General features: G+C 38.4%; 2 protein-coding genes across 5 annotated transcripts in view; one reads left to right on the forward strand and one right to left on the reverse strand.

Moving 5' to 3' along the window:
* Nucleotides 1-432: 432 nt before the first annotated feature.
* Nucleotides 433-7,301, reverse strand: MSTN (myostatin). The gene is made up of 3 exons (XM_054636508.2): nt 6,830-7,301; nt 4,631-5,004; nt 433-2,567 (listed from the first exon to the last, which is right to left on the reverse strand). The coding sequence occupies exons 1-3, from the start codon at nt 7,200-7,202 to the stop codon at nt 2,187-2,189; spliced, it is 1,128 nt and encodes a 375-aa protein (XP_054492483.2). The 5' UTR covers nt 7,203-7,301; the 3' UTR covers nt 433-2,186.
* The window catches only part of AKAP19 (A-kinase anchoring protein 19), a 38,402-nt gene continuing 21,955 nt past the window's right edge, over nt 7,034-23,480 (forward strand). For 2 of the 4 annotated variants that reach the window (XM_077181162.1, XM_077181159.1), the window contains exons 1-4: nt 7,034-7,169; nt 10,215-10,310; nt 12,947-13,147; nt 18,662-18,742. The gene's annotated coding sequence lies outside the window, so the exon portion shown is untranslated. The remainder of the gene's footprint in view (nt 7,170-10,214; nt 10,311-12,946; nt 13,148-18,661; nt 18,743-23,480) is intronic. The other 2 variants (XM_077181160.1, XM_077181161.1) reach the window with 2 other exon arrangements.

Raw genomic sequence — 23,480 nt, forward strand, 5'->3', positions numbered from 1 at the left:
CACTGCTTGGTGCCTGAATGTCAAGAGTTAAAAGTCAGAGGGCAAAAGGTTGCTCTCTGTTAAAGCCAGTGGAAGTTTTGCCATTGACTTTAACAAACAGAGGATTTCTCCCTTAATTCTGTAACTTTGTTTAGGAGGGGAATTGTGTTGTACTTCTAATTCTTGTGGCTTCACTGAGAGTCTGTATTCCAAAAGCTTTCAGATTTTTTATTTAGTCTGATGGTGTTTTGTGGGAAACTAAATTGAAAGTGTATTTAAGGGCCCCAGGGACCTGCTCTGGTGAACTGTATCGGGAGAAGCTGAACATCTGCTTGATGCCTGGACACAGCTTTAGCAGAACTCCTAATCATTCAAAAGAAATTGCAGAAAATCTGTTTGCTTTTAAATTTCAAACCTCATCACTCAAACTTTAAGTTTTAATGTCCTTACATACAAATTTTTTTTAAAAGTAAAAAAAAAAAAAAAAATCAATACAAAATATTTACCACCGAGGCAGAAAATATATAAAAGAGGAAGGGAAGAAAATCAAGCAGTTTTGCAATTTTAGGGTGGTTTTACACAAAGGAAAATTCAAAACTGATTTCTGAAATATAACAAAAACGTGCATCATACTAACATGAAGATGTTTTAACAGTGATTGTGTTGTCTTAACAAACACCTGGTTTATCAGTTCTATTTCACATGTGAAATAAAATGGACTTTATAGTAAATAGATCTTTTTAATTTCAATTAACAATTTTTTACTATAAGGAAAATGTACAGAATTTGTGTGGAAATCCATGTACTATGTTTACTCAAATACAGAAAATACTTTGCTGCAAACTTTTAAATATAATAAAATGCATTTAATAGCAATCTTTTGTGATATCATTATTATTTATGAACATAACATTCAAAATATGGAAATTCAGTTGTGGATCAAAATGACCATAAAAACAGTAACCCAAAGAACCTTATAAACATGTCAACAGCCATCATTTATCCTAGATGGCTCATATCAATGTAAAAAACATATAAAATGTAGAATAATTCTCAACATATGGATTACTTTGTTGCATTGTTCCTACATATTATTTGTGTTAAAATCCAGAAAATTTGTTATGAAGAGAATATTGGGGTTTGTTTATTAAACTAAAGTACAGGTTAAAGCCATTCTTTTCTTTGTGATGAACATATACCAACAGTGACTAAAAAATAAACATTTATTTACAAAATATTGATGCATACATATTACACAAGTCAGTTATATCAAAGTGGTTTTTAAACAATATCTGTAGCAACCAACTATTTGCATTGGTTTACCATAGTGCAAACGGTAATGTTGCAAAGGCAGATTAAAATGTGGGATTGCAATTTGAATGTTGATTTCTCTGCTGCCTTCTGTTTTTCTATGTCTAGAAAAGTATTCCTTTTCATTTAAAAAATATCTATTTCTTGAGAATGTTGAATAGTGTACCTGAGGATAGGGAAAATTCGTTATTAAGCCTAAATTCTTTCACTTATATAACTATCTTTCTATTTATTCAGCCTGCTTACGTAGCACCATTGCCATTGATTACTAACATACTAATGAGAAAAAGGAATGGAAACACGCTAAATACACTATGCCATCCCTAATTTCAGGGTTTGTCCATTTGTGTGGAATTTCATCTGATAAATTTCACAAGTCTGCACTATATATTCAAGTGTTTAAGGATGATTCTGGTGGTATTGTGTAGTGGTGTATATGTTACCAGTATATATGTTCCTGTAAATATGATACTAAGTGAAGGTGTGAAGAAAGGAACCTAAAAGCCTGCTCCTTCTGTCCTCAGGTGAGAAGGAGCTTGCTTTTGATTACCAATGTGTACTGAAACCTGCATATAAATTTGCATCCAAATGACTGAATATTGATTCCCTCATAATGTAAGAACTTTGTGGATTAAATCCGGTGATTTTGATTGTAGCTTTTCTCTTTTGCTGGCTCACAAGCAGCCATCAGGTAATTACATTGTCCTTTAGTTCATGTTCTGTAACTGCTGCTGGTAGCACGCAGCAGGTCGGCAATGCCTTGTGTACGTGACTTCACAGTTTGAGAGAATGGTGAGGGGGTATAACTTTTTCTATTTTTCTCTTTTTTTTTCTTTTTTTTCCTTTTTATTTGGTAGCTTCCATGACGTGTGAAGCAGTGGGATCTGGTGAGGATCTCATGAGCACCCGCAGCGATCTACAACCATGGCTGGTATCTTGCCGTAGATGATTTGTTCTTTGCCGTTGAAGTACAGCATGTTGATGGGGGACATCTTGGTGGGCGTGCAGCAAGGGCCTGCCGAGCCCCTGGGGTTGGCTTGGTGCACCAGGTGGGTGTGCGGGTACTTTTGTAAAAACACAAATTCACATTCTCCGGAGCAGTAGTTGGCTTTGTATCGTTTAGGAGCGATAATCCAATCCCAGCCAAAAGCTTCAAAATCCACCGTCAGCGGGTAGCGGCAACATCGGGATTCTGTCGAGTGCTCGTCACAGTCGAGACCAAAATCTCTGCGGGACCGTTTTGGTGTGTCTGTAACTCTGACCTCTAAAAATGGGTTCTGTGAGAAGAGGAGAAGCAATTGGAATCATTTCTGAGGTAAGCCCAAGTTCACTAAAAACATGCAAACAATATTTCAGATGTAGATGTATCAAATTGATATTCCGAAGTGATGTTTGCAAACAAAATTTGACCTGCAATTCTGTTATAGTTCTCTCTGCATTTCCCTGCTGTTTCTCTATACAGAGCTTTAATATCTGAGTATTTGTCCCTGAAATCACCACTGTCTCAGTGCTTACATTGTTTAACTGCTGTAAGAACATTTCAGAAATTTGGAGGATGCTGGATTTTTACTTTTGATGTGGATTTTTTTACTTTGTTTTAAACTCCATAATAAGAGCTTTTGTGAGTCCTACTGAAATTCCCTTCCTAAAAATCATATTGAATTCAGGCTTTCTGGATATCAAGGAAAGTTTTTTTGTCCAGACCAAGGAGGACAAAAGTTGCTCCTCTATTGCTGCCATACTTGAATGACTCTATGACTGAATGAATTTGGAGGGGCAGCTAAATATTTTGACTCCTGGAAGAGTCCTGTGGCCAGGAATGTATTTTTGGCAGATCCCTGAGCCACATGCCTCCTACGGAAGGTGTGTTTCCACAGTCACCAACTGGGACTAGAAGGAAATTGCAACCCCCACAATTGCAACTTCAGTTCCCAAAGTTGCTGCCTTCCACACACTGATTTCTGCCCCGTGAGTTGGTTCAGCACTGATGGGGCCATCCCATGGAGACCATTTCTCAGGAATAACAGCCCATCTAACTTTGTTAAGCAGGTTTCCCTCTCAAGCTGTTTCCCTGTGAGCTGTGGAGCTGCTGGAAGTGCCATTTCCAAAGGTAAATTATATAGAGAGGTGTTTGGTGAGAGGAGCACCCCTGTACTGGGAGCTGCTGGAGAGGAGCTGGGGGGAAGAAAGATTTCCTCTCCCATTATCGGCTGTGCCTCTAACCCTGCTCTGCCACTGAAATGTTTATTTATAAATTATGATAGCCATGGGTTAGTATGTATCATCATTTGAATGGATGGAGGTGGTGAGGACATTCCTGATCATGATATCCAGCTGGCCTGTTCCAAATACAGGAGAGCCACATTTATATTGGATGTACAATTAAGATATCTCAGAGTTTTTCCTTATTATATTATACTGCTGTGAAGTTAAATGTTGCATAAATATGGTTGGACACCATGGTCTTCTCCAACCTAAATTTTTCTGTTTCTATGATCAACAGATTCATCTACTACACAGAAGTAGAAGTAGAATAATATTCTTCATACTTTATGCAAAAGGAGGTATCACTTGGTTGTGATAAGTATAGAAATTTGTATAGGTTGTAGATGAATAGTGATTACAGAAACAAATAGCAAGGGAAATGCTGTAGTTTCAGGTTTATTTCAGGTGTACTTGTAGGTACATTTCAGATTTAATTTGTTCATCTCTTCTTATAGAAACAAACCAGTTACTTTGTGCACTTTTTTATCATCATGACTCAATTGTTGTATCAAGCAGAATTTCTCTGTTCAGACGCTTCTAATTGGTAGAATGATACACTCCACCAAATACTGAAAGGTAAAGAACTTAATATTATGAAGAAGATCTGTTCTCACCTTCATAAAGAGATATTTTTTATTGTTAATAGAAAATATATGCATAGAGAGTATGTAGGAACTCCCTTGCCTCTCAGCAATATTGGAGGCATCTTTCCTAACCAGTGAAAGACTCTAAAGACTTTTCTTTATGTGAAATAGTTGCTTATCAAGCAGTTTTTGTTCTCAAAATTGAAAACAATGTTACTTTGATAGCATTATCTATCAGTAATTGCCAAAACCTTTTCTAGTTAATGCCTTGCAATGTCTTTCTGAAATATTGCAATTTCTCTCAATTTTTTAGATAGGGAAACAGAGGCAGAGGAAAGCTATTGATTTTTGGCATGATCAGAGAGTAAAGAATGAAAGAATTGGATACACAGAACTTTTATCTTCCATTTCCTAAGCAATGCATCCATTTTATCTTTAAAACAGAGTTTAAATGCTTTTCAATGAAATGGGATTTTTCTAAATAGACTTACCAATCCATCTTCCCCCGGTCCTGGGAAAGTTACAGCGAGATTCCGTCCGTTCTCATCAAAAGCTTTTATTTCGATGCCTAAATTGGATTCAGGCTGTTTGAGCCAATTTTGCAACACTGTCTTCACATCAATACTCTGCCAAATACCGGTGCCTGGGTTCATGTCAAGTTTCAAAGATCGAATTCCAGTATATCTTGTGCCATCTTTCATGGGCTTAATAAGTCTCAGGATCTGCACAAACACCGTTGTAGGTTTTTGGACTTGCCTCAAGTATATCCACAATTGTGCCTTTACTACTTTGTTATATTGTATTTTAGAGCTAAACTTAAAGAAGCAACATTTTGGTTTTCCCTCCATTTGTACAAGAATATCAGCTATAAATGAATGGAAAGAACAGATTACTGAACAGGGAACAAGAAAAAACGCGAATATAAACCTGACTATTTTTTTCAGACTGTATAAAAATATTACAATATGTTATAAAGACTATCAGTAACAAAGTGGATTTAACTTAATTCATTTTCTATGGTTTACACACTACAGAAACTTTAATGGATGTCAACAAAATTACTCTATCACCTACTACCAATTCACTTCTGCTGGTCACCTCCTGAGGACCTTCATAAAGCATGCAGAATAGCAACTTTGCATAAGCTGACTCAACATGTGTGTGGTGATCCAGCTATTTCTAATTTACTCAAATGCCTCAGCCTGCTGCAGACCATACAGCCCTGGGCAAACTGCACAAACACTTACATTTCTCTTCTCAGTGGGAAGAAAATAATTGAGGGGATTAATATAAGGATCATTTTGTTTTCATTTGAATAACATTAGAGGAAAGTCACGTGCAGTGCTGCGTTCCTCCTTCCTGTAGCCTACGATGCAGCTGTCATACCTAGTCATGGCAATATCTTTCCATGCCAGGATAAAATGGGTGTACTAATCCTAAATGGTGCAGGACTTTAACGTTCATAAATCTCATCACTTAAGATACCTGTCTCTTTAGTGCATTTAAAATAGCTCAGGGGCTTTTTATAAGTAGGAAATGAACTCAGAGCAGTGAAATAGAACGACTTTTCTTCAGTCACTGTAAATGTATAGCTGTTTGATTAAAAATAGTTATAAACCCTTGAACATAAAAGTCTGGAATAAAAATGAAGGCAGACCTCAGCTCTCAGCTTTCTTATAAGGCTGCAGTAAAATTATGCTATTAAGTGTCCATCTTAATAATTACTAAGTTGAAAAATTTCACTGAAAAATTTACTTTTTCATCTGTGGGTTCATTTTTAGCTGGTGAGAGCAGCAGATATTATTCTAGTCTGCATATCACAATGATATCTGTAACTGCTAACATGCCTTATATGTCCTGTCATATTTTTCCTTTTTGACATCATATTCATAAGTGTTATTTAAAAAAACAGCTGCCATAGTCGAATACTTTAGCTGATGAAGAACATAAGATACTACAGTATTAGCTGTGCAAAAGATACTTGATAGGAGGCATAGCAGATGTTTAGCACTCAGAAGACAACTCAGAATCTGCTCATTCAGTAAATGCCTTCATTCTTCCTTGGCACGATTACATGAGCTGATTGCTATAGCACGGACATTTTTACATTTAATCTGTTACACACATATTTGCTTTAAATATATAGTTTTAACTCTGAGGTGGGTGGTGCTAGTTTATGGGATCAGCAAAGAGGCAAGAATTTAACTCTCTGCTTGCACTTGCTGTAGCATGTTGCAGCTAGGTAGGTGTAGTGCTCTAAGCTGCATTTCTGTTGATTTCTATTCCTTCTAAAAATACTGGCCAGTGAAACCTCCCTCACAAAAATTTAGTTCTCTCATTATCTGCACTTGTACTTTATATTTGCGAGAGGAAATGCCCCGAGTGCTGCAGATAACGAAGTTGACTGAACTGCAGATCTCCCTTTGCTTTCTAAGGCAATGGGCAAATCCTAAGTGCTACAGGGCACACACATTATAAGGAGCCGAAAACCGAACAGTAAAACAAAGGATTGCCACACGGCCATCTGAACCTGGCTCAAATTCTTTAGAAATAACGCTCTCCTCCCTCCCTCCAGCAGACTTCAGCCAGCAGCCTGTTGGGAGAGCCTGAGGAGGAGTTGTGTGGCTCTACAGCAGGGAGACAACTCTCTCGGAGGAGCAGTGGGAGGCGAAAGAAGCAGGGTTACTTACACTCTGTAGGCATTGTGATAATCGTTTCGGTGGTGGCATGATAGTCATCATCTTCCAAAGAGCCATCGCTACTGTCATCTCTCTGCACATCATACTGATCAATCAGTTCCTGCAGTGGAGGAGCCTTGGGTAAAAGTTGTTTAATAACATCCCTGCTAATGTTAGGAGCTTGTTCCAGACGCAGTTTGCTGAGGATTTGAATTTTTATGGCTTCTATTCTGGAAGATTTTGTATTCTGTCTCCACATACAAGCATTGCACAGTCCGTCCTTTTCAGCGTTCTCTGTGGGCTGACTACTGTCATCAAGAGCCACCGGATCAACTGCAATCAGCATGAACAGGTAAATAGAAGCATAGAGCACTAGCTTTTGCATGATCTCACATTCAGTGCAGCACTTTTGCCTTCTTTTTTTTCCCCCTCCCCCTTTCCCTTTCAGTACTAAACAGATCCGTGAAAGCAAATGCAATCTGAGAGAAGCTTGCCACACTGGTGTACCTTATATATTCCAAGGGGGGCTTTTTATACTCCAACTTTGATTAGGCTCATGTCGTCAAACCCGACGATTGGTTGCTGTCCCAACAATGAATCTGGCTGTCAGAGGGTAAAGCCCTGTCGATCACAAGTCACTAGACAGCGTTTAGTTACAGCCAAGGGTGAACTGATTTATCTGGGTACTTCGCAGAGGATATGCCTTCACATTCTGAAAGGATATATTTCCAAGTATTGTGGGCAGCAGTACTGAAAGACAGCACTGTCATTCTTAAATATTATACCAACTGTATACTTGTACTATGAATCAAGAGAAACCTTGCTCTAAACTTGCTTTAGGCTTCTGCCAATCTTTCTGACTTGAAAGTTTGTTCTATTTACAAAAAAATCCTGAGAGATTACTTTTAGCAGGCAGGAAAATTATACTTTAGAAATGGATTGCAATGAGTACTAATTTATGTTGTTCAACAACTGATATATATTCAGCAGTTCCTATTTCAGAAAACCTTACTGGGTTTTCCTAGACATTAGCAAAAGCAGTATTGAAGGTATTGTGCATATCTGACACTATGCAAATGCCTGTCTTATTTTTTTACCCCTTTAGCATATATCAAAACCCACAGAACAAATGCCTTACTGAATTAACAGTCAGTAATGAAAACTGATTCTGTCCCCTCTTCATGCTGTCACCAGAATTCTGGGCAGTAAATTAAGTATCTTTAGTAGCAAAGGTATTTTTAAGGAATATCTTTAGCTACTCACTCTAATATTACACAGGAATCGTTTGACTTGCTTGTTTCATTATTAGTGAAAGCATTATAAGACTTAAAGTATTTAAATATCTACTGGTTATTTATCTTCTTTTTCTATGTAACCTTTTATTTCTCTTCAAAATGTCTCTGTATTATGCCAGCCTAAGTGATATCTCTGTGCTTTATTACTTTCGACTCAAATACTTAGAAATTCTCTTATGTCCTGCTTATATGTTAAAAAATACAGTTTTAATATGCTTTCTGCATAAGAGTCATATATCTCTGTGTGATTGCATAGGTAGGCTTATAAAATCTTACATTTGATCTTAAAATCAAATGTAGCTCACATTTGATGAGCTGTTAGCAATAATTATGGAATTCACACTTAGTGAGGGGGGTGAGGGGGTTACTGCTCAACCCTGGCTGCATGTCCCAGCAAACAGAAACCCTGGAATTGGTATGTATTGTATATATTTGAATATTTGGAATCTGTGTATTGTAGCAAAGAGAAATCCTGGAATTCCATGCAATATGCCAAAGTTTGCCTAAGTTAGGACTGAATTTTCAGTTTCTCACAGAGTTTCTTTTCTTTTCCCATTCTGAGTACTCCTAAAAATATGTCAGACAAGGGGTTTTGCATGTGTTCATATAGAAAAAACGTTGGTATAAGTAAAGATGTGGACAGAACTCTCAAAAATATTTTTTTCCTGCCTGGTCATTCATATTCTTTTTGTATCACCTCTCCAGGGCATGCGAATTCACTGTATACCACAGAACTGAGCCTAATATTCAGCTCATAACCAGTGACATAAATCACAAGTATTCAATTAAAATTGGTCATCCTGCCCTGATGTAAAGTTGATGCAAGTGACAGATATATCATGCTCACACATTCCAGGCATGTAGCTTTAGGGTCAGACCCTGATATTCTGATTTTAACCAAAACCCATGTTTAAAGCAAGCAGTTTGCTGCCTTAGCTCCTGAGCATTTGGTTTTTACACAGAGACAATGCAGCTACTTTCAGCATGTGGTAGCACAAATGGGCTGTGGTTCACTGGAACAAGGAAACTGCCTGCCATGCTTGTAACATCTTTAAAACAGATTATTGGTGCATTTCAAATGATGGAAATGTGTTTTTGTGAAAGATGCATAGGAAAATTTACAGTAAGACTCTTTCTCAAAAGCACTGAATTTTGGGGGGATTTAAGTTAGGGGTTGTTTACTATTTCTACAGTTAATGTCATTATGAAATTATTTTTAATTATTTCTTTATTTTAAACTAAACTTAACCATATGGCTATAGAAGGGAATCTACCCCAAGTAGAAAGTTTGACAGGTACCAGGTTTCGCACCAGAAACAGTTTAAGATAATGATCCATCAATAATGATGCAGTCATTGATATGAAAGTAATTCAATGTTCTGGCAGACCATGGCTAAAAAATCATGGCTAAAAACCTCTCTTGCCCTTCTCATGAGGGAGAGGGGCAAGAGAAGTGCTCAGCAAAGCAGTGCCTCAGCACTGTGACCCTCTTGGGCTGTGCTCTGCAGCCACCCTGGGACCTCGCCTGCTCCTTCTCCTGCCAGTCCTCATGTTCTGGCCAGCATGAACATGCAGAGCTTCGAGGTTCTTTTCCCAATCTTTAGAGAGTCCATTAATCTGCAAGCAAGAGTGCCTTTGCTCCTTTCTGTGCAGAATTTAGTTATGGCTGCAGGGCCAAGGTCCTCTCCTGTAAGCCCAGATCCTCAGGGAACTCAGAGCAAGGGCTCAGGTGACACGTGGTGGCAAACAGACCCTGCTGAGCACCGCTGTTTAGGAGGCAGCAACAGCAGCTGGAGTGGTGGAAGAGGGCCTGGGGGTGACAAAAGCACCCCAGAATTCACCAGCAGCTGCATAACAGAGAGCAATATTTCCATTTCCCTCATAAAATGCATTTCATAGGTACTGTGAATAACTCTAGGCTGTTAGTAGAATACTTTTCATCTTTTCTGGTTGCTGGCTTATCCTTTTTTTTTTCTCTGAAACTGCAAGAATTTAAGAGAGCACAAAGAGTTGCACTTGATCAGGAGCTATTGAAGGATCTAATTTATTTGATAATAATAATAGAATATGTGATTTATCTTTCTGTCTGACTGGCATTGTAGTGGTTTTGGAAAAACTGCGATGACTACAAGTGATGAAAAGTGATGACTACAGAAGTGGTGATAGAAGAGAAAAAAAATAAGTGATGAAGAGACCAGGTAAAAGTTGTTCTAAAATTAATTAGGCATGAAAATATTTTTTAAAAACCCCAACAACAAAACCCTAAGACATTTCACTAGCAAAACTAAAGAAGAGTTAAAAATGAAATGCACATCTTACTGAACTTTATGGCATTTTAATATTATCTTTGGGATTTGTGTCATTCTACCCGTTGTGCCTGCCAATAGTGAATAGTATTCCCAATCCTGACTATGCGAAGATCATGGCTCAGGCCCCCAAAATCAAGCACTGCAAGAATGTTCCTTTGAAAAGGAAAAAGGCATACATCTGTCTACCTGGCAACTTCTCCTCTACTTTCCCCATTCCACCATGAGCTTTTGGAAAACCTAAAAAAAAAAAATTTGAAAAAAAAAAGTTGAAAAAAGGGAAAAGAAACCAAACCCACCCCTACAAATTTGATAAAGAGGTTTCAAAGACATGCTGTAACTGCAAGTTATGTGGAAAAACAGTGACTGTGCAGAGGAAAAGGAGATTACTAATGGCCTCCCTGAGGAGAAGGCAAGCAGAGCCCAAGCATTACCCATCCTTTTTGGCAGGCTGTCGTTGGGCAGGGAGCTCGTGCTCCCTCGGCAGCGCTCAGCACGCCGCTCGCCCGCCCTGAGCATCCGCAGCCTGTCACCCCTGCCCGGCCAGCAGCGCCCAGGGACAGCCAGCTGAGAGCTCTGCTTGTTTTGGGGGAGGACCAAACGGACATGGAAGGCAACCAGGACATTTCTGAGAAAAGGGAGAGTTACAGGAGTATGAAGGAGCTGCCTTCCTGGCAGGGGAGGAAAGGGACATGGGTTATTAACCCTGCCAGTAACTGGACGACTTCATCCTGCTATGGGCTACATTTTCAAACACTTCCTTACAGCCTGTAGGACCAGAAATTCACTTTTCTTTATTCTGTTGTTCAAGTTAAATGAAATAGTTCTCATAATTGATTCACCTCAGAAGGCAGAACTGGAAGAAATAAAGCAGGTGTTGCAAAATGCACTGTTAATCTGTGATTGCTGTTTACGTTGATGTCAAGTCCTACCTCTGAACCAGTTGGCTTCTCTCCCTGATTTGCTTATAAGGAAGAGATAACATTCCTCCTGAGCTGCTGAGGAAGGTACTAATTGAGTAAGCTTTTCTCTCACTTTTGTCAGCACAAAGCCTAAATTCAAGAATAGCAAAATGAAATAGATAGAAAACTCCATTTTAAATCTTTTTGGACTCATCTCTCTCTTTGCTACTATAAGCTGGAAATAATGTTTGTGCAGTTATTTTGTTTGGAACAGTTAAATTTGAATAGAAAAATTCAGATGTATCATAAAATGTATTGGAGTTAGGGTGTTTCAAGGGCTTAACTATGAGTCCAGCTCATCAGATGCTTTCTCTTAGCCTTCTGAATCACAAGATAAATGCATTACTTTGAACCAAAACACAGATATAAGGCCATGCCTATAAAACACCTAGAAAGAGCTCTTGCAATAACAAAATGCCTATGGAAACATCATCCCAATCACATTATGTAAATGCATCTACTGTGAGACAAACACAGCCACTTTTAAACTTATTATCATGAACTAAAATATGAAAGCTGTAACTCATGTGAGTTCTTGCTCCAGAACAAATGGCCTGAAAGAGTTTGTCCTTTGCTATATTTCTTTTTTTCCCCTAAAAAAGCAGTCATATTTAACCTTCTAAACATTCTGCAGTATCAGCTACTGGAAGTCAACTTCACAGACGTTGATGGTATGAGTATTCAACTCTCTCAGCTTACCAAGAAAGAAATCCACCTTGGTTTTACCAGTTCTGAGTTCTAGATATTCTGTTTCACACAGGAGAAGAGAGGGTGTGGCTCAAGGTATGGATGCCCAAAACATTCAGCAATTTGGAATTTTAAGTGGTCTCCCCTGAGGTGTACTTGGGTCTCTGGTTTGAGTACCAGGACAAAGTGGCAGATGATTTCCTCCACTCAAGAGCTGTGGGTGTTGCACTAGTGAGTCTTGCCTGCTAAGGAGTGTCTCACAAGCCATGATATGCAATTGTGCAATGGATAAAATGGGGGAAACAGGTAAAACTGGTGGCAAAGGGGCTGCTGTGGCCATTCCAGCCCATGATGCACTTCTCAGCTTGCCCAGGAAATGCTGCTGAATGTAGATTTTGGGGAAGTTGTACACGGTTACCTTCAGCTTCTGGCCATCTCTCTCGTGCCTGCAGCTTTTGTGTTGCCATGCATAATTGTGCCTGTGGAATTAGGCCAAAAATGCCCCGTTGCTTTTTCCTCTCATGTGTGTTCCAGTACACTTTGCTCCAGAACCTGATACAATAGTTGAAATGAAACTAGAAACAGATAGGGAAGTACATGAAGTTCATTAAATGCTTTTAAGGAAGAATGCAGTTATAGTGAAAGCTTCCAGTTTTTCCGAGTTCATTTGTATTCAGAATTTTATTGTGCTTTCTTTACTATGGTGTGTATATATCTTATATCTTGTAAAAGAGCCCTAAGGCTCTTAATTCTAAGGGTTCTGCCCTTCTTAAAGGATGCTGTCTTTTCTTTCTTTTCTTTACAGTTGTAGGTTTTCTGCTTTTACCCAAAATTCCTGACGTTCATTCTGACTTTCATCTTCAATGTCTTTTAAAATAGCTGTGTCAGCTGCTGCATCGCTGATGGGAAACCTTTGATTCCTCTCAAGAGTTGTTACCGTGCTTGGAGAGGTTTCACTTGTGCCTTTGCACAATCAAAGTGCTTGAAATACCACAATACTTTGTCTCAGCATCACTAGCTACAAGAATGCTTGTATTTTCTCCGAGGCACAGCTCTTCGGAGGGGATTTTCGCGCAGGAGGTCAGTGATTTTGTGTGAGTGGCCTGTCCTCTGCTGGGTTCTTCTGGAACAGCAGCTGCTGGGAAGCGAGGGCCGCTGCTCTGAAGTTTTTTTGCTTTTCCTGTTTCTTTTTCCTTTCCTTTTTTTCTTTTTTCTTTTTTTTTTCTTTTTTAATACAAAGGGGATTTAAACTCTCTGGTGTTCCCATCTTGGCTCCAATCACCTCACAGTCCCCTGGCTCATCTCTGTTGATTTCAAGTGTGCTCCAGCACAGCCAGTGTGTCCTGTAGCCACCAGCTCAGGGCTCTCACTTGCATCCCAACCCTCTAACCCTGGCCTCTCATCCCACAGCTTGTCATTGCCAATCCTGATGTTATCCCCTCTCCCTTCAAGTCTAGTTCAAAGCTCTGTCAATCAGCCCTGCTGGCTCAAAAGCAAAGACCTTTGAGGAAGGTGAATTCCATCAATAGGATGAAGTTATGGCAAAATTAAGTTTCTTTCCTTTCTGGCATGTGCTGGGCTATGGTCAGCTTTAGACGGGCTAATTTGAGGCAAAAATCACCAGGATTGAATGAAAAGGGGTGGTAACATTCTCCTAGAAATCAAGCAACACTCAGATATGCAGTCATCCAAGAAGGCCTTTGAATCTGGCATATTCATCAGCAAAGGTCAAATTTACAGCTAAGAGTTGGGCTACCTGATTCAACTCTGGCATTAAAAATGCTGATAATTAAGATTTTTAATAACCCTATAGAAAAAATTAATCATCTATTTCGTATTATGAAATGTAACATATTACAAACATATAACCCTACAAAATAATTTAATGTCATAATTGTATTATGGGAAAAAGCAAGCACAAAAGGCTGAGGAAGCTTCTTCTTTTAAAGTGGACCCCGAAGAATCAGGTATTTATGAAAACCCCTGTACAGAATAATGCAGAGACAGGAAATCACATAAGCTGCTTTAGGGTTTTTGAAGACAAAGGGCAGATGAGAGACTGCGTAAAATTTCTTGATGTATTTGATTCTCATTTGGAGGAAAAGAATAGAAATGCTAAATTTTTTTTTTAAATAAAGTATCTGAAGGATTTTCAAATAACTAGTACAAGTGTTTAAAGGTATTGGGGCATCCAAGAAGAAATTCAGCTTTTACTCCTCCTGCTTTATTTATATCTTTCCTTATTTGTTGTTCACTCTCTGCTGATGCAGTAAAGATGTTCCCATTTATGAGCTCCATTATGAAGCATCACATAAGAGTATCAACTGAAGGAAAGCTGCCTATACAGGCTAAAGCTTTAGCTTTACTGCCCTTTTCTCTTGGGAATTGCCTCTGGCTACTCTAGCAGACACTTCCAATTCCTAAAAATTTTAAAGGCTGACGCTTTAAAAATTTACAGGTTTGCTTTTGGTTTTTGTTTTTTCATCCTTGGGATTTCAAGTTTTTCTCTCCCAATAGCCTGCTAGTTTGCAGCATTAGCTAACAGGTTGATAGGAAACAAGGATAAACCAGAAGGGAATTGCCTGTTTGGGGATTTTTTACCTTCAGTAACAGATGTCCAAACCCCCTCTACCATCCTGCAGAGATATAAAACTGCTTAAGGATTAACTCTTCACAGCAAGTATTGATGTATCCATGGCTATATGCCCTACACTCATGGAAATCATGTAAAGATTTTATACTCTGTGTTGATTATGCAAATGATTGAAAGGATGCTTAAAGATTGGAATTCACATAGGAAATCTGAAAGTGTTACAGTGGCTGTTGCTTCAAAGTTTAGTTTTAAGATGTCCCAGCATAATGAAGGCTGGAGAATGGCTTTTAGTGAGTAGATCTGGAAGAGTTAATGGAGAAAAATATTCCATGGATACCCAGATTAATGGATACAGAGTTATTTGTTTGCTACTGACTTTGTGATAACTACACAAAGCTTTTTTTATGTTGAGTGAACTTTGTACCAGGGTTTTTCCAGTACATAAATCTGAGGGACTTCACAACTGCTTCTGAAGTTTTGAGAAGAAAAAAAGACTTGCTGCATACAAAGCTGAGTTTATGATCAATTAAAAATATACTCACTTGACCAAACTTAAGGCTATCCAGAGCATACTAATAAAAGAGATTGATGGTACAATTACAAATGCAATGCAAAATGGAAATAAAATTGACTACATCAAATTACTTTATTACACTTTCTACAATTTACTGAAGTAGCTCAACATTAAGAAATGGAAGCATTTTGTCATTTTGTCCAAAGCCTCTAGAACAAAGGAAAATTAATGAATAACTATTGAATTGTGCAGTTGCCTGCTTAAACCTTAATTGATGTATCTAATGATTTATATGAATAAGTCTGAGAAAGCAGTGTGGTAAATTTTAACATCCCTGTAATAACTTGGTAGAGAGAAATTGCTTCCCTAGATCCTAAATTGTGTTAAAAGTTACTTGTTGGTATACCTGTAGTTATAGGTTTGTGTACATATATTCCACATAGATATGTTTAATTAGACATTCAGGTGAAAGAGCAGTTTCTGCTCAAAAGCTTTCTCATTGCACTGGCTGGTTTGAGAAATGAGATTTCCTTTCTGTACAGCCCTTTCTTCACATCAGTCAATCAGGCATTAGCTAGGGGATCATAATGGCACAAAATACTTTCCACAGCTGTGCTACCTGACAAGTTCTGTGTGTTTCTTACAAGAACAAAATAATCTGAAGGAATTACTTATCTCATTATGGATCTGGAATAATATGAAATGTTTATTTACAGTTCATATAGGAATACTGCTGTGCTTAGAAATGCTAATTATTTAGTGATAGGAACATCTTGCACTTTGGGCTAACATTTAGTGCCACCTGATATTAATATAAATTAATAATATTTAATAATAACTCAGATTAACAGGTTCTGGGGTTTTTTTAAATTTCAACATCACAGTTGAAATAGGGCTAAATTTCATGTTCTTTCAGCCATTTAGAACTAATAAAGAGCAACAAGAAGAGGAAGGCTGGTAAGCAATGTTGTAGCCTCTTCTGTGAGTAATTTTGAAACAAGCATATTACAGGGGAAAGGATGTTAGTTTTGCATTGTGATGTACTGTGTTTCAAGAAGCTCTTTGAATACCCCCAAGCTGTGTTAGCCCAGAGTGAAACAGAATACCAGCAAATCCCACTGCATAGCACAGAATTTAATTTTTATTTTCTAATCTAATTGAAAAGTGTTTTTCACTATAATGGTGTAATTTGTGGTTTGCAGACAGTGAGGAAATCACATCTGTCAGTAATTTCTCCATACAGCAAGGTATGAGGTGTGTTCTTTTTAGTTAGCTTATAAATTATTAGAGCCCCAGAATGCTCTGAGTGTTTGCAGCATTTGGAAAGGGTTTTAATGCCTGAAAAGAGCCATCTTCCTGAGCTGGAGCATTGGAGGCAGGCATTGGGGCCGAGCTGCTCTTTGGGAGCTGGCATTAATATGCAGTTGCTACAACACACCCGTCATGCTTTATGCACCTCTTCCCTCTCAAATGAGTGTGTTTGCCATCTGCAGTGTATCAATCACAGTCAACCTTTCCCATATCCTTCTTCCTTGGGAAAATACCAGGCAGTGGGAGCAGAGTGTGGCTGGCTGGATGCTTGTGCTGGAAGGAAGGGCAATCAGGGAACCCACACCCTTACCAGAAACACACCAAAGGATCACCTCACATGAGAACGGTCGTGGTGGCTTGGCCAAACTTTTCCTCTTTCTGTGCAGAATAAGAAAAATCAGCCAATGGTGTAGGGGGGTGTTTCCACCACAGTTTTCTCACAGCACTGTCCCCATGGAGTTTCTCTTTCAGTATAAAAGCAGACAGCATGAGAACACACAGTACAAGCATTCCCAGGCCTGGTTTGTGAACTAACAGCTATGGAGCATGGGAATGGTGGCTCCTCTTCTCCCAGCTGCAGGTTGTGGTGATGCTAAACAAATATTTTTTCTACCTTTCAGCAGTGAATGGAGCTTGGAGTGTATTATTTGGGCTTCAATTTGGGGGAAGTCAGATTTCATCTGAGGACAAGTACATTTTCTAGCTTTGCCTTGACAGACACCTTCCTCACATTTTTTATTCCTGAGAAGTGCCAAGGAGGGAACCAAAGGCAAGGGCAAAATTGAGGACTTGGACCCAGCTTGCCCAAATACACTGGCACTGGCTCAGCTCATCTGGTGATGAAGGTTGATCTGAGACATGGCTAAAGAACTGAAATAATTTTTGTCTTACCTACGCTGGTTCCTTTGACCTCCACAGCACAGGGGAAATATCCATCACAGTTTCCATTTAGGTACTCCATTCTCAAATTTCCAGTAGCCATTATAAAATAGAGTGGATTTGGTTTGGGGTTTTCCTGGAAAATCTCTTTTGGCACTCTACAAATGATAGAGTAAGAGCAGGTGTTTAGATAGAGAACCACAATAAAACACAAATCTTCTTAATGAGTTGTACTCAACCAAAACGCTAATGGGGTTGGGGCAGTTCTTATGAGTGTTTGAGGAGTCTCAGGCCTGCAGAGCAGGCTTTGCATCCACATGATAAAATCCTTGGGAGCCAGGAATTCACGTTGCTTTTGTTCCCCTCCAGGACAAGCCTGGTAAGGTTTCTTTGCTTTTGTAATGATGTACTGCTAATGTCTTTTCAATATTTCATTGCTGACTCTCAGGGTTGTATTCTTGGATCTAATTCAGCCATTTAGGGTCCTAAGCATTAACATTCTGTTGATTTATATTTCTGTGCTTACTAATTACTAATTCCCTAAAATTTATGGTCTTCTTTTTCTTCAGATTCAAGGTATGAAGGGAAACATGGCTACAGGGAATGCAGACTTTGTTACTTGAACTGCTAACTGCTGTTCCCCCTTTACCTTTCCATTCTCTCTTCTGGTTTTCACCAGTGTCTTTTGTTTTCCATGGAAACTGTCTTTAAGCTCTATGTTCTAAGAAATATGTACTTTTCTGTTTTCTGCTGTTTAGTTAATACCTCATCAATTGTGTCTGAAGCTGTGAAATCGGAGATAACCTGTGCTTGTTTGAATATAACCAGGTCCTTTTTTATATTACCAGAACCATGGGTGCTAGGAAACTGTACAATCCTCAAGCAATCTCAGCAAGCCTGCAAAAGAATCTGCCACCTCACACCTTGAGCTATGCTAAAGGCTGGCTTTAGTGTCAAAGCATGAGATCAAAAACCTTTTCCAAGCTTTGAGGTGTACACTGCAGTAAATCTGGGTGCTCTAAATCCATTATAATGGTGGCATCTCCTATGAGCTCATTATGTATTGCATTGTCTTTTTAACCCCTATGGAGTCACTTTTCTTTCCATTCCATTATATGGTCTATTATACCCTTTTTTAAAATTAATTTATTTTTATGAGAAATCAGTGATTTCTTATCTTCATTCTCTGCATAACTTTTGATAATTTATTTTGTTGGGGTTTTTTTCTGTAGTAATTAGCTCTGCTTTTTAGGTATTGGTGCTTCAGCTCTGTGTCATTTTTGTCTCCCTTCTCTAGGGTTACACTGCAAGGAGTTTCTTTCTCTGAAGATGGAGTAATCAACAATATTCAGCAAATGTCTACAGTATTTCTGGCAAGGTAACATAGATTAGACAGAGATAAACCAGAGCTGTCTTTATTTACTCATTCTACACACCAGTATTTGGAAGTTACAAAAAAAAGCACCTGCATGTTGAAGAGAAGTTTTTAATTAAGCTATCCACAGTGGCATGCTCATTAAATAATAACAGTTTTTTTTAAAAGAATGATTAACATGAAGCCCTGTAAGCTTTGCAGGTAATTCAGTTGTTCACCTGGGAGTACTCAGTCAGCCAGAGGAACAGTTTGCTTCACATGTTTGTCTGACTGGAAGGCAGAATGAAAGCATTTTTCTGAAAGTGCTTCCCATTTAGCTATGGCCAAACTTCATGAGAACTGTGGCTCTTAAAATGCAGCACTAAATTATTCCACTTTGGGTGGTTCTGGCTACTTCTATAACATGGAAATGTCTTGAATGTAAAACCAGATTTGCATCAGTTTGATTCATGCAAACAATGTATTATTAAGATTTTTTAAGTCATGTAATAGTTTTAAATACTGCACTTGAGTTTACTGGGGTGATAATTAGAATACTAAATACTTTTATCAGTGGCATCCCTTAAATATAATTTAACACCGGATAAGAACCCAAAATTTTTTTAAGACAAGATTTTATTTCCTCGAGAAGATCTGAAATGTACTTTTCCTCATGGGGTAAAAGTAAAATGTAACATTATTTTTACTACTACCCAGTGGTGTATCATGCAGCCAGTGTATACACCACCACCTGTGATTTTGCCTGCTGCATGCTCAGTGTTCAGGAAATAAGTCAGAATAAATTTATTTTCCATCTGCTGTATGCTTGAGTGTAGGAGCAGTGTGACTATATTTAAAGAAAATTCATGAGGAAAAAGAAGTGTTTCAGAGCTTAAATAAACAGACTTTGTTCACTTGACTGATGCTCAGTGATGACTTTTGGAATTGGCTGAGATCCTTCCAAAATGGCTGTAGGACTGAGCTTAGGGGGTTTTGATTCTGGGGAGAAGGGTGGAGTATGGATACAATTGCAGTGCAATGGTGTCATCATCAACATGCCTATGTAAACATTTCCAACACCATCAAATTCACTGCAGGGGGGAACACAAAACCTTGCTTGTAGTTTTCTGCTAGGGAGAACTGAGAAGCACCCAAAAGGATGCAGACAGCTTTTCACTAAATTCTTTATTCATGGCTATAATACAGACAGAGTCTAAGACAGAGGTATCATAACATGAAGTGGCTTTCTTCTTTCAAAAGATGAAATAACAGTACATTTGGAGCATGGTAAAGGTACAAGAAAGTCACAATTCTGGTTGAAGAGATCAGATCTTGTGTGCAGTTCTGTTTTTTAAGAAGCACATACACAAAGCCATGAGTAAATACCAATAAAACCTGGCAAAATGTCACAGGAGACAAAATATTCCAAAGGCGATGTTATCAAAATCCTTTGAAACTTAATTAAAAGATCACATGGACTTGCAAAAGCTGTGTGGATCAGGGCCCAAGAGAAGTCAGCTCTAGACTTCAGTTTCCAGTGTCCTTTGCCCTTTTGCATCAAGCAGGAGCTTCTTCCAAAAATAATTTCCTGAATGCAAATGACCTGTTATAGCACTTATTACTTGGGGTATAATGTTCGAAGCAGGAGTGACCCTTAAATTAGTTGAGGAACACATATGAAACTTGCAACTTCTAATAATAGTGAGGCAAGTCTCCCATATGTTGTTATAAATTTCAGTCCAAGATGATTAACGTGGCTCACAGGCTACTCTTGTAAGATGATAGAAGAGATATTTTTGCTGCCTCTCCTGAGAGGGCTAGTGTTTCAAATTATTTCCAAACAAGCTTCTTCCAAGTGAGAGATGGTTCTCATTTTTTTGTCACCTTAATAAAAAGGTGATGAACAGTCTCTTCTTAACTGTGCCCTTATATGAACATCAAACAAATATTATGACAGTATGATGTGATAACAGCGTGTATGTGCCAGCCATGAAATAATGTTATATTCATAAATACAAGTCATTAATTTATTGTGCCTGTCATTATGTTTGGACTGGAGTGCTTGTATTGTAAGCCTGCAGGGAATCTCAGAAGTGGATTCAGCAGCTACATCTTTGTTCAAAAATATTTTTACTTATAGCAGGCCTTTATCTAGTATATTTTACATCAATTCTGTCTAAAGACTTCAGAAGAAAAAATGTTACTAACTACTTTATTAATTAAAATCAAGGCAATAATAAATAGGTAGGAAATTGTTCACGGCCATAAGCAAGATGGAGTGGCCTAGGATCTTTTTTTCTGGTATAGAAAAAGGTGACTGATGAAGCTCAAAGGATCATATTCGGTAATTTATTTATTTATTTGTGGGTTAGTTATTTATTTATTTACTGGTACGATGTGATGCTGTTCCTAGATGAGATACATAAAACCTCTAAATGTTCTTGTTTGGCTGAAACTGTTCATCCTGATTCGTCCTCTCTGATTCAGAACAAGTGAGGCTTGAAATGCCTGTCTGTCTGTGGATACTGTTGACGCTGGCTGAAAAGAATTTGTCAGACTGTGTGTGTTTGTGAGCTCTTAGCTGGGCCACTGAACAACTCCTTTAATTCACTAAATGCAGGCTTGTTTTCAAGCTAAGTGACACAAGTTTGCTGTGGAAACTGCATCCAATTGTTGGCCTCTCATCACAAAGCCTGTATTTGAGTAAAGTTTTCCAGTTAGTAAGAGGTCATGCTACATACAAGCAGGATCTTGAACTTTGAACTGTGTGAGATGAACAATCTTTCATTCAGACATCAAAAAGCAGATTTCTGACTTGAAGGAAAGGGGAAGGAGGGACAGCCAGAAAGAGAGTGAGAAGTTATTCAAGTTAATATTAAGCTATAGGGTTGTTGGGAGATTACCTGGGAGATTACCAGGTTTTTTGTAAATTTGTCTCTCAGATATTACTTTATTTTCCTACATTAACTACTTTATTAAAACATAACTATATAATCATACTGAAAACCCCTGCAATGCATGTTCTAGTTTTAGGAGCTACTGGATTATAGATTATTAGGGTACAAAACTCCATGTGTGTGTATGTGTTTGTCGGTGCATATCTGTCCTTGTTAAAATTCAGAGCCACATCCCAAACCAAAGTGATACCAGATATCTGCACCCTAAAACAGCCAGAGGCTTATCCAAAGAGGTTTAATTCTCATGAAATACTCATGACATTTTTCTCATGTACACTTCTGCTTGGATAACAAAACCAGGCATCAGTTCATACTGCTCAAGGTATACTCTTCTGTAAGCCAGACATGGCTGGAAAATGGATGGAGGTTGGAGCTCCCGCCATTAAACTTCCACAGATAAATTTTGTAACCTTGGTGGTTTTTGGCAGGCTTCTCTAAACAAGATTTTGCCTTAGATCCAAGTTTCCTTCCAGCCTAAACCCTATTTGTCTTTGCCTAACCCAATGCTTAGGCATCACTTCTCAGGGCATACTAGCAGTGTATTTGTGGCTGTTTATTTTTGCTGCAGGTCTGGCCTGCCCCAAGCTCCAGCCCTGGCTTAGCTCAGCAGCCTCTGCCAGTCCCAAACCTGTAGGTGCACCCATCACCTGTCATAAATTTTCTTTTTGCATGCACTCAAGATTAGTTTTTCTTCAAAGCCCTGCCTTGATGAAGTAAATGTGTAGCAATCTGATGCCATCTAACTCCATATTCCAACTGAAATATTCTTTCCACTGCTATATTTAAGGTAGGAATAGATATCATAAAATTAACGAGAAATTGGGAAAAACAAGACTTGAAGCAGAACTCTAGTCCAAAAGGGCTCCTGAAATGGAGCTCATGCTCTGTTGAATCTCTGTTGAGCATTGAGTAAGTGTTACACACACCATCCACAACTAACATTATTTCAGCAGAATTGTCCTACTTGTTTATGTTGTCCTCAAGACAGTCGTGTCCTCCCAAATAAATTACTTTTTCCCTGTTAAAAGTTATTTTTTTTCTCTTGAAATCAGATTGCGAAGTTATATGTATAGGCATCTACCTATAGCACGAATCAAATTTGTTATTTTCTTCTTTGGCATTATGTGGTTATAGGTAATATTTCTAGTTATGACCTCCAAAAACTATATTGTATCTTTCTATTTGATCTGTATAATGTCATAAATTTCCCTGTGCACAAGAGTTCTGATATGAAGATGATGCAGCTGAAAAGCCTCATGATAGAGTGGAAAGGACATTTAATATTGGATGGTATCTCAGATAAGATAATTAGATCATTTGGGTATTGAATAATGTGTAGAGATATCAAAATACTTATTATGTGAGGTAATCATGATGACATTGTTGGTAAATTAGACTCTTCTGAAAATTAATTTCAAATTTATCTTCTCATTTCAGTGACAGTTTAAGTAATTTTGTGACTTTATAAAGGAATTTATTTGCCATTAGTGCTGCAAAAGGTGATGTTGGTGTATGAGAAAAAGTACAGAGGGCTTGAGTTCAGCCAGCAAGGCAATTTAAGGAAATGGAAGTTTTCAGCAGCAGCAGCAATAGCTCAGATTCAGTCACCCATAAATCTCCCCAAGGGATGCAATTCCTCAGCATCTGTATCCTTGAGTCCCCTATCTTCTATCTTTGCTTTAATGTATCCTCTGAGAGAGTCACTACCCCAGCTTCTTCCTAAGGCATCCTCTGGCTCATTTCTTCTGGCTCATTTGAAAATCCATTTGCCCTGTGCTCAAAGGGAGCCAGTTTTATTGCCCTCC

The sequence above is a fragment of the Agelaius phoeniceus genome, chromosome 7 (genome assembly GCF_051311805.1).
Source record: "Agelaius phoeniceus isolate bAgePho1 chromosome 7, bAgePho1.hap1, whole genome shotgun sequence".
NCBI classification, from domain to species: domain Eukaryota; kingdom Metazoa; phylum Chordata; class Aves; order Passeriformes; family Icteridae; genus Agelaius; species Agelaius phoeniceus.

What these genes read in the sequence shown, in the direction of transcription:
- MSTN (XM_054636508.2), bottom strand. Translation starts at nt 7,202, where the DNA reads ATGCAAAAGCTAGTGCTCTATGCTTCTATTTACCTGTTCATGCTGATT. An exon ending in TATCACAATGCCTACAGAGT is followed by an intron (nt 5,005 to 6,829) that starts GTAAGTAACCCT and finishes ATTCATTTATAG; the next exon opens with CTGATATTCTTGTACAAATG. An exon ending in GACCGGGGGAAGATGGATTG is followed by an intron (nt 2,568 to 4,630) that starts GTAAGTCTATTT and finishes CTCTTCTCACAG; the next exon opens with AACCCATTTTTAGAGGTCAG.